Source organism: Sardina pilchardus, chromosome 6, assembly GCF_963854185.1.
Source record: "Sardina pilchardus chromosome 6, fSarPil1.1, whole genome shotgun sequence".
In the NCBI taxonomy this organism is placed as follows: domain Eukaryota; kingdom Metazoa; phylum Chordata; class Actinopteri; order Clupeiformes; family Clupeidae; genus Sardina; species Sardina pilchardus.
In genome coordinates, this window is record NC_084999.1 from 12,057,927 (window position 1) to 12,068,880 (window position 10,954).

At 42.2% G+C, this 10,954-nt stretch overlaps 2 protein-coding genes across 4 annotated transcripts in view; one reads left to right on the forward strand and one right to left on the reverse strand.

Annotated features, from left to right (window-relative positions):
* Positions 1–232: 232 nt before the first annotated feature.
* tmem79b (transmembrane protein 79b) lies at positions 233–4,758 on the reverse strand. The gene is made up of 5 exons (XM_062538450.1): positions 4,609–4,758; positions 3,021–3,833; positions 2,559–2,753; positions 2,032–2,248; positions 233–1,110 (listed from the first exon to the last, which is right to left on the reverse strand). Exons 2-5 carry the CDS (start codon positions 3,688–3,690, stop codon positions 909–911), a joined length of 1,284 nt encoding a protein of 427 aa, XP_062394434.1. The 5' UTR covers positions 3,691–3,833; positions 4,609–4,758; the 3' UTR covers positions 233–908.
* A 669-nt stretch (positions 4,759–5,427) lies between these two features.
* Positions 5,428–10,954, forward strand: part of LOC134082617 (death-associated protein kinase 2-like) — a 15,857-nt gene continuing 10,330 nt past the window's right edge. The window contains exons 1-2 of one of the 3 annotated variants that reach the window (XM_062538452.1): positions 5,428–5,445; positions 9,757–9,878. The gene's annotated coding sequence lies outside the window, so the exon portion shown is untranslated. Of the gene's footprint in view, positions 5,446–8,974; positions 9,086–9,675; positions 9,883–10,954 lie in introns of those variants that run through there. The other 2 variants (XM_062538451.1, XM_062538453.1) reach the window with 2 other exon arrangements.

Below are 10,954 nucleotides of genomic sequence, written 5' to 3' on the forward strand. Positions count from 1 at the left end.
AATCATTCTCATGGTCATTTTACTTTTTCCGCATGAGTATCAGATTGTTGTTTGGTCGTTTACTCTATAACTAATCCCACTTTTTTTTTTTTTTATTATTTCCCTTTCTACCCAAAACATCTGGAGGGCCACGTGGAATCGGCTGGCAGGCTACTGTATATGTGGCCCTTGGGCTGTAGGCTATCTTTGACATCCCTGCCTAAGAATAATAAGAGTATGACACAACACTACATTTGTTATAGTGTATGAAAAGACATTTATTTTAAAAAGATGAACTTTACATTGCACAGGGACATAGCAGAATTTTACATTAATGATCAAAATAATACATAACTGGTAGAGATTGTTAGGTTTTTTTGTGAATTTGTATGTAGCCTATGTCTACCACAGAAATAAAACTAAGAAAATGAAGAGCTATGATTGTGCATTTAATGTAAATGTAAACATTATCAATGTTAGACAAAAATCAACATCTCTTAGTGTCCTGCAGAGGAGGAAAGTAAACAAATCTACAAGTTACTGCAGAAACTGGACTTGGACTACAGGGACTACTTCAGTTTTCACATAAAAAGCAACTTAAATACTAGCCTAACCGTTACCTCCATAAGAATGCTAATAACCCCTGACTATCAAATAATCTGGAAGACAAGCGCACTCTTCCCTAAAAGTCCATCTAACAAGTCATTAAAACATCATGTAAATCATGTTTATTTATTTTGCCTTGTTTATCATGTAATGTACATTTTCAGTGCCATACTTCACTGACAGTGATCGGCCAGTAAGTCAGCGAGGCATTCAATCGCTCATTTATTAAACATACTCTCAATGGCTCGCACAGAAAAACCTTGATCATTGTAATCTAAATGAAAAGGACCCTAATTTGGCGACCGAAAGCCTGGAGTAAAAGATCAACCCCAGAATCTCTGCCGATAGGTGGAAGGAGAGTCATGGGAGGAGCGGGCCTCTTGGGCAAACAGATTCCCTTCAGCGTCAAGCACAAAGATGAAATACATGTTGGCCACCAGCATAGTCATCATGGGCAGGAAAGACAGGGCGAAGCCAAATCCTCTGAGGCTACTGCCCATGGTGGCAGCAACCCAGTAGCAAAGCCTGTCAAATGGGGGAAAGAAAAGAGAAAAGTGAGCAAACTTGTGGGATTAACACAGGCACATAAAGTAGGACAACTAACTGAGCCTGAGTTTATCAGGTTAATCTGTTATATAACATTATCTCAAGTAGGAAGGAGACTGGAGCACACTGATCTCACTTGCAGTCTTTTATTGGTGCAAACGAACTAGACTGACGTTTCGACACTACTATGTCGATATAACATTATCTCTACTGTAATCTTCAGTGGAATGGCCCACGCCTAAATTCAGGCGCAGTGCCTGAGAACTTCAAGCCCTGTAAATAGCATTAATCAGACACATACAGTAGTAATGTAAAATACACTCTGTAAAGGAAGAGATTCTACATAAAATCTTCTAAACTTTCAAGAGCTTAATAATTAAAAACTTCTGTGTTGTTCTGGTATCCTTCCTCAGTCATATCCAGATATTTTGTTGATGAAAATTCAGAGAGTAACTGCAGCGACTGGGAGAGAGTAATAGAATAGACTATCCCAACCAGCAAAGCACCCAATCGTAATACTATTACATTACATTTAGCAGACACTTTTTTGTTCAAAGTGCCTTACATATGTCAACTATATATATTACAAGGGATTACATTGTCCCCGGGGGCACCTTGCCGGAAATTGAACTGACTTTCAGGCCACTGCACGCTAGCCCAGCTCCTTAACCGCTACCACTGCCCCATTATTACAGAATAATTACGCATTAATACTATGAATACTAATATTACGGTTTCATTCAAGAGCAGTTCTTCACAATTAGCCCTCATTTGTGTAATTTGGCTCGTGACTATGTCAACACAGTGCATGTTTCAACCAGTAAAATATGTCTGTTGCCATACACACTCTTAGTCTTTGGCAAATAGTTGTGGGTGTAGTCATGAAACAAGTGAGATTACCTGCCAATGGCAAAAACGATGGTCAACAGAGGCACTAGCTTGAGTAAGTCATGGTTTAGATAAGCAGCCAACACAGCCAGCTGGACAAAGTACAGCACAAACAAGGAGACAGATTCATCCACAAAACGGCGGTGAACGGCCACTTCCTTCACTTCTGTCTCAAACTGGGGACGTAAAGCACCAAAACGTATACGGGATATCCCTAACACCAACAGTCCTGAAAGAGTCAGAGAGTGAGAGAGAGAGACACAGAGGGAATGAGGGAGATGGGAAGAGAGAGAGAGCAGGGGGGGAAAAGTGTCATTAACCAAAATGCAATGATGTCCTTTGTGAGTATGGCAGCTAAGCTGAATTCACAAACATAAAAGAATCCAAAACATTGTCCAAGAAGTAATCTTAAATTAAGACATTATCTCTTAATCAGAAAGAACCGTGGTCACATCCATCCCAGACTATCCCAGAAATCCAGGAAAAGGAAACCACTCTAGTGAATGAGCTGGTTGAACCAGTAATCTAAAGCTGCTCACCCAGCACAATGGGCACCACACCAAAAACAGAGCATCGCAGTGTGTAGACCAGCCTTAAGGGTGCCGTTTCCAGGTAAGGGGCATCGAATGGAAGGAAGACGTATCCCCCCCAAATCAGGAAAGGGAAGATCACAGCGCCCGCGAACAAGGAGATGCCGGCTTTCAGTAAATCACGACCACTGCCAGCACATCCCGCTGTGGAAGACACCAACATTTCACTTACAGTGGGCCTTTACACTGAAATAGGGTTAGCTGCAGTAAACAATTTCAAGCCTCTGAATCGTTGACATATTAAGTTTTAAGTAAATCATTATTTAGGAAGACTGTTTGCATGTCAAATACTAAATCAGAGTTATAAGTCTATGGACCATTGTAGTGCCAAATTAATGAATTAATATGTCAAGATGTGACACTAAATGCATCTTTACAAAAATACGTAAGGTTTTATATGTTATTCTTTACATTTTGGTGGAGTCTCTTGTTGTTCCCAGTCATGGTAATATCCATTCACTGGAGCGCCATGAGATCCTAGGAAAGGTCTCCTATCCTCATCATCCCAGTCTCTGGGGGAATCAGGTACAATAGAAGAGTGGTGCATGTTTGGCCTGAAAACCCGCGCTGCCTCCTCTGGCATGGAGTTCACCTCGTCCATCTCGATCTCCATGTGAGATCCTTTCGGTCGTGCCCTCAACTCCAATTCCACCTCCCTCTCTTTCTCCTTCTCCTTCTCCTTCTCCAGCCACCCGTCCTCGGACTTCATCTTCTCTCGCATCCTGAGCTCCCGCTCGCTCTCCGTCGTGCTCTCCGCTCCCCTGAGCGACAGGCAATCGGACTGCATGCTCGCTCGCTCTCCATCCATCTCCTTCCCTTCTCCGCCCACCCGCTGGCTCTCCTGGGACAGTGGCCTCCCAGCCTTGTTGAGGGCATCCTTCCCAGCAGGCCACTGTAAGGTGCTGGGCTCCATGCTTGCAAAACTCATGACCTCGCCTTCGGGAGACGTATCCGGGCCTTTCTCGGCCTCCTTCAGCTTCTCATTTCCTTCTGCTTGGACTCCTGGCGTTTGGGGTACTGCTGTTGCTTCTGGGGACTCTTTCTCAACAAGCCCCAGATTTGTTTGTAGGACATCTGTCATATCCAGTAATTCAGGCAGTTGAAGTATAACACAAATGAATTAATTGAAACCTCAGTTGCACACTTTGCATTTCTGATCACATTTAGATCTCCTTGATTGTGACTGCTTTTTGTTGTTATTAGTAGATGAGAATCTTTGCGTTCCTGGAAATATAGAATGATTGATAGAGGTATGGTAGAGAGAGAGAGAGAGATTTATATTAATGTGGATTAAACATTAAAGTCCAACATCCTCTCAAATTATTCATTATACTCCCCTATAATCCAAGTCTGCCACCCATGTTTTTTGGAATGTACATTATCCGTCTCCACAGTCCACCCAGATCACATAGTTTAGCCTGTCCTAAACTGAACATTTCCTGCAATTAATAGGCCTACCCTAGAACTTGATGATCCCCGTCAAATCAAAACGACTTGTTAGACAGGCTATGTTATGGTTATGTGATTTGGTATAAGCTCATGTCCAAAGTGACTTACAAATAAAACAATTCAATAGTTGTATTTGGTAGCCTATTTAGTTATTTCATTAGGCTATTGATTGAATTGACATTGTTGCTTATAATTGATATTCTCCTTAATGTATTAGGCTATCCACTAACTTTTGAATTGTTTGTATGTTGCTTTGGACAAAATCGTCTCCTAAATACCATAATCATAACAAATAACCATAGACAATGGCAAATAAAGCCTTGAAATTCTGCCATTTCGTGTTGGTAGCCTATGTAGTCTAACTATGTTTTTACGGAATTCCTGAACTTAGCCTTCGGCCTCTCCCTGGCCGCTGTTCCAAACTTTGGTAGCACGGAAGTGAAATATCAGCCATTTTGACTAAGTGTAAAAATGATCTGCTGGATATCATCCGAAATAGATCATTTAGATAGAACTTAATAAGAACGTAGACATTGTAAAAGTTTCTTACCAAATTGTCCTTACAACGCCGAGTTTGACGCTGTTGTTATCGGAACCTGTGGGTGGACAAGACAGGTGTGGCCAGGTAAATCATTGTTAAAGGGCTGTGGTTCTTAAAGGGGATGGTTTCTGTGCAATGCCATCAGCCGCACACTAGGGGCATCCATTGTGCCATTATTACAGTACGCACTACTTGAAAAGGCCAGGGACAGGCTATCCTAATTGAACTACTTCAGCAAATTTACACTGGATTACTTCATAGCTTTCCCCTACGTTCAGCGTTTAATTTCCCACTGTCAATAAGAGGCATTATGGAGGTTTGGTCTGTTTTTTTTTCTTTCTTCATTTCCTCGTGATTTTCCTGTTGACGACATAGGCCACTCCATCATTGGAGGAAGATTAATTAGGCCTATACCAAAGGTGGCTTTGTAGCTCACAAACACTCATTCTCAAAATGTAATCTTTAAATCTTTAAATGTAATCTTTAAATATTTGTTGCGTTAGTGTTGCTTTATCTGATTTCCATGCTATGGTATGACAGAGACACCCTTTAAACAGGAACATTTCAGCTTTTTGATTGCTGGAGCACTTTGTACGGTCTTCAGGAAATTGATCCTTTTTAGCTCTACATTACAAATGTTGAGGCTACTTTGCGCTGTAAAATGCTTTGTAAATAAGTCTTCGGCGAGCTAAGTTTTTGGACAAACGGCAAACATCTTTTGGTCAAGACTATACTGCAAATTCAGCCTGCCGCCCACCTCTTATGCTGTGGGGAAAGAATACTATACAAGGCAACATGTTGGCTGAAGCGTGTTATCTGGGAAGCCTCGGCTACTGCGCTCGTAAGGTAAGGTATTCCATCGCTGTTCTCCCACAGTCACAAATCAATTTATATAAGTTCCCCTTCTCAGGCAAGCAGGTGAAGTAGGCCTACAATATAGGCTGCAAGGGGCATACTAGCTTACTTAAGGAACTGTTATTAACAAAGTTATTTTTAAAAATTAACTAATGGCCATTGTAAGAAATTGCGCAAATGCCAAATTCCTTGATTTTGATTCGGCCTGCAGTGACCCTGTACGACCACTGGGGTTCGCAAAGTTGCGTTTAAAGTTACCTATGGAAGCATATGAGTTCCATAATTCAAATGAGAATGCATTCTGCAATATGCAATTCTAAAAGACATTACATTAGGCAATTGCTAATTCATTATGCAATTTAATATTACAATTTGCAATACTTTCTTTCAAAATGCATTTTAATATACAAAGTGACAATGCAATCATCAAATCAATTTGATTTATTTTGGTTAAAAATTGGAATAAACATGGATTGAATTGCATTCCATTTTGCCATGGTACTTTAGTCTCAAAATTCAAATGGCAATTCATTTTGCATTTCAATTTTCAATATTCAGTTTCATCTTTTAATTGTCAATTACTTTTGCAATGTAATGTTCAAAATTCAATGTAGAATTGAATTATTTTTTAATTTTTTAATGTATTTAATTTTTTTTTGAAAATGTTTTTAAAACAAATATTGAAAACATTTTTTATATTTTTTGGCAAAAAGTTTTGCCCGGTTTGCAGAAATAGCGCCCCCGTTATTGCATAGCACTTTGTCACGCTCTTTGTGTCCCAAAATTCAAATGGCAATGGCAAACGCGATTCCAAAACACATTGCAATCTGTCAGTCTTCCATCACCCATGGCGGGAACTACGTCACGTCCGTGTTTATCTCACATTGGTCAGTTTTCTCTTTAAGGCGGGTCTTAGGCAGGGCGGCTGACGGCCTCCAGGTAGAGAAGAGAACGTAAAAGAGAAATTGTCGCTGACACAGTAGCCTACTGTTGAAGGTGATGGGCAAAAACAGTCGCTCAGCTACTGAGGGAGGCAGGCGTGTGTGTGTGTGCGTGCGGAGACCTTGATCCGACCGTACGCCACCCCCTCCAGGAGCGTGTATCAGGGTGAAGCGTTAAAAACAGCACACAGGTAGCCAGGGGAGCTGAGGGAGCTGGCAGCCCAGGGCCCTGGAGCTCATATCTGGGTGGAGCGTTTGCCCCTCTCAGCCCGGAGGACTGCTCCAGATTAACGACCATAGACAGTAAGATAGGCTACTGACAGGGCTAACACAGGGCTACTAACAGGGCAGGGCTGTTAATTACAGGGCTACATCGTTTCATTCACACTCAGGCACTCCTGGTCTGACCACGACCGCCGGTCCAGCTGCAGCCTGCACTGTCAGGAAGTCAAGGAAGCTTATAGCCACGTCCTGAGATATCGATGGCTTTGCCCCAAACGAGGAACGTGCATCGTTCTTTTCTCAAATACACCATATTTTTAAGCAAATAAAGTTGTTTACTTAAGATTACTCAGCGTTCTATCAACGTTTGGTCAGGACCGGAAAGCAAGCGTAGTCACTTGCTGAGATATCGATGGCTTTGCCCTAAACGAGGAAGTAGTTTTTCACTGATCGTTGATAAGAATGTAGCACAAATTAGCAAGTGCATCTTTTAATCAGTGTCTACGTTTTATTTTTATAACGTAGCACAAATGTATTACATTCGTCAATGTCGACGTTTTTCAGTTATAGTTTTGGATGTTGAATGTTTGTACAAACAACAATCCAGTGGGATGGGATCACGTCTCACCGAGTCTCGCAACCGATTCCCTACCACCGCCGTCATGTCATCCGGCACAAGCTTCCTTGGTACACTGCTGTCATAAGCATTACGGTTCCCCATTGACTCCCATTGATTCTGACTGACCATTTCGAAGGAAAACGTCAATTATGTACTGAAACAAACGCCGCTGACATATGATAGTAACCATTTCGTCGATAAAATTTCGAAATTCTTGCTGTATTATGTCGGACAAAAATGTAGGTTTTCCTTCGAAATGGTCAGTCAGAATCAATGGGAGTCAATGGGGAACCGTAATGCTTATGATAGCAGTGTACCATGGAAGCTTGTGCCGGATGACATGACGGCGGTTTCCCTACCGGTGCAGCGAGAATATTTTCGCGGACCAAACGTTGATAAAACGCTGTAATCTTAAGTAAACAACTTTATTTGCTTAAAAATATGGTGTATTTGTGAAAAGAACGATGCACGTTCCTCGTTTGGGGCAAAGCCACCGATATCTCAGGACGTGGCTATACGCTTCCTTGACTTCCTGACAGTGCAGGCTGCAGCTGGACCGGCGGTCGTGGTCAGACCAGGAGTGCCTGAGTGTGAATGAAACGATGTAGCCCTGTAATTAACAGCCCTGCCCTGTTAGTAGCCCTGTGTTAGCCCTGTCAGTAGCCTATCTTACTGTCTATGGTCGTTAATCTGGAGCAGTCCTCCGGGCTGAGAGGGGCAAACGCTCCACCCAGATATGAGCTCCGGGCCCTGGGCTGCCAGCTCCCTCAGCTCCCCTGGCTACCTGTGTGCTGTTTTTAACGCTTCACCCTGATACACGCTCCTGGAGGGGGTGGCGTACGGTCGGATCAAGGTCTCCGCACGCACACACACACACACGCCTGCCTCCCTCAGTAGCTGAGCGACTGTTTTTGCCCATCACCTTCAACAGTAGGCTACTGTGTCAGCGACAATTTCTCTTACGTTGTCTTCTCTACCTGGAGGCTGGAGGCCGTCAGCCGCCCTGCCTAAGACCCGCCTTAAAGAGAAAACTGACCAATGCGAGATAAACACGGACGTGACGTAGTTCCCGCCATGGGTGATGGAAGACTGACAGATTGCAATGTGTTTTGGAATCGCGTTTGCCATTGCCATTTGAATTTTGAGACACAAAGAGCGTGACAAAGTGCTATGCAATAACGGGGCGCTATTTCTGCAAACCGGGCAAAACTTTTTGCCAAAAAATATAAAAAATGTTTTCAATATTTGTTTTAAAAACATTTTCAAAAAAAAATTAAATACATTAAAAAATTAAAAAATAATTCAATTCTACATTGAATTTTGAACATTACATTGCAAAAGTAATTGACAATTAAAAGATGAAACTGAATATTGAAAATTGAAATGCAAAATGAATTGCCATTTGAATTTTGAGACTAAAGTACCATGGCAAAATGGAATGCAATTCAATCCATGTTTATTCAAATTTTTAACCAAAATAAATCAAATTGATTTGATGATTGCATTGTCACTTTGTATATTAAAATGCATTTTGAAAGAAAGTATTGCAAATTGTAATATTAAATTGCATAATGAATTAGCAATTGCCTAATGTAATGTCTTTTAGAATTGCATATTGCAGAATGCATTCTCATTTGAATTATGGAACTCATATGCTTCCATAATAGTTACCAGCAGTGACAAACTTTTTAAATCAGACAACACCTATTCTCAAGTCCAAAGCAGCACCGGCTTACATGCGATAACAGTGCCACCGGATTGATGACAAACGCCATAGGTCTGCGCGTCATACATTTTACCGTTCTCGGATCAGCTGCCATGGAGATCTCTCAGCACAGTAACCTCACAGGTAGGCGTATACCTACACTAACTGCAGCATAGTTTTCAAATTGGGCACATATTTGGTTGCCAGTGGCAGTGCCTTTATCGAATATTTCACAGATTGAGTCAAACCTCACTATTTTTCAGATTTGTAATGGAACTGCGTGGTGCTGAAATAAGGCGCTCCATGGTTGCTATGAAGAAACAGCAAAAGTTCCTTTCACACCTTTAACGTTTAAATGTATAGTGACATTAATCGTGGTTTTGGTAGTGGTGTCTGAGATGCATTAAATACAAGTGGAAATGTCTCCCCTGTTATGAGTGCACGGTCCCTCTACACCGCCCACACATACACAGACGCGCGCGCGCACGCACGTGGAATAGGCTAATTACTATTATACCACTCAAGTGACTTGAATACATCTAACACATTAACTCCATTGACATTGTATGAGCCACTACCTCTTGGGATTAGTAACAAACGATTTCTAAAAGGACATCGCCTCATGCATTCCTATGACGCGAAGTTCTGGCGTGCAAAGGGTGTGTGTTCTCTGCTGTGGAATTTGTAGGCTACAAGCCCCCTGTAGATGCTTTGCCTGCGCAGTCTGTGAAGGGAGAGGTTAGACCGGTCCTGTAACCGTAAAGAGACCGGGAAATGGGTGTTTGTAAACGAACATGATTTCTTCTTGCGTTTAGATTTCACCAAGGATTAACAGGAAAGTGATAGATTATGGAATCCGATCCATGAAGAAGCTGTTACAAACAACATCGGATACATTTACTGCATTTCAGCAATCACCAGTTACAAGTGAATTACGGTGGGTGAGTTGTTTAGGCTATATGTCAAACCCTATGCTACAGTTTCTATCTGTTTTGTTCCGTCAATTTTCACTCTCAGAAATAGCAGAATCTGTAGATCAGACCACTGGTTAGTCATAAAGTCAATGTAGCCTGTGTAGCCTAATTTGATATTTTCTCTTCGCACAACCCCTTTACGGAACTTATATTTTGCAGAAATCGCAGGTGGTCACTGCTCTCTCTCTCTCTTTCTTTCTCTCTCTCTCTCTCTCTCTCTCTCTCTCTTTCTCTCTCTCTCTCTCTTTTTCTTTCTCATTCTGTCTCTCTGGGCCTCTACATTGCCACCGTAGTCGATCATCATCAGCAATTCTCCACTGCTAATCTGTTGCATGACATCCTATCCCATTTGTCTTCATGTCCTTGACACAAATGGCATCTTAAGCCGGGCTACTTCACCACAAGGCAAACTTTGCCACTATACTCTGCCACTACTCTGCCACTTTGCATGCAAAAATCTTGTACACACACACACACACACACACATACACACACACACACACACACACACAGAGAGAGAGCGAGCGAGAGAGAGAAAGAGAGAGGGAGTGGGAGTGGGAGAGAAAGAGACAGAGCCCGACATCCATTCAGTGTGGTTATGATTGACAAGACAATGAGAATTGTACGCAGCCCAGTGATGTAGCATGTGTCTGTACAGTTTACTGATTGTAGTTTTGATGAAAGTCTGAATCACAAGACAAGAATTCTTGAATTTGCCCCCCCCCCCACCCCTATTTATACTTGACCCCCTCCCCTCGTTTCAAGTTATGAATATATTTTTTCTAGACATTCTACAGAGTACGGATGCTCACCACTGCCTGCTAATAAGCCCTTCTTATTCTTCTCCTCCCTCTCTCTCTCTGTCTCTCTCTCCTGCAACTGTTTTTGTTCTGGGACATTCAGCTGTCTGTGGTGCTAGTGTTTGGCATCTTTTGTGTGTGTGTGTGTGTGTGTGTGTGAGTGTGCGAGTGGTGTGCTTCCCTGCTCAGCTGACAGCCATGTTGGGGTGTTTGCTGATAAACGGGGATTCTTCCTGCTC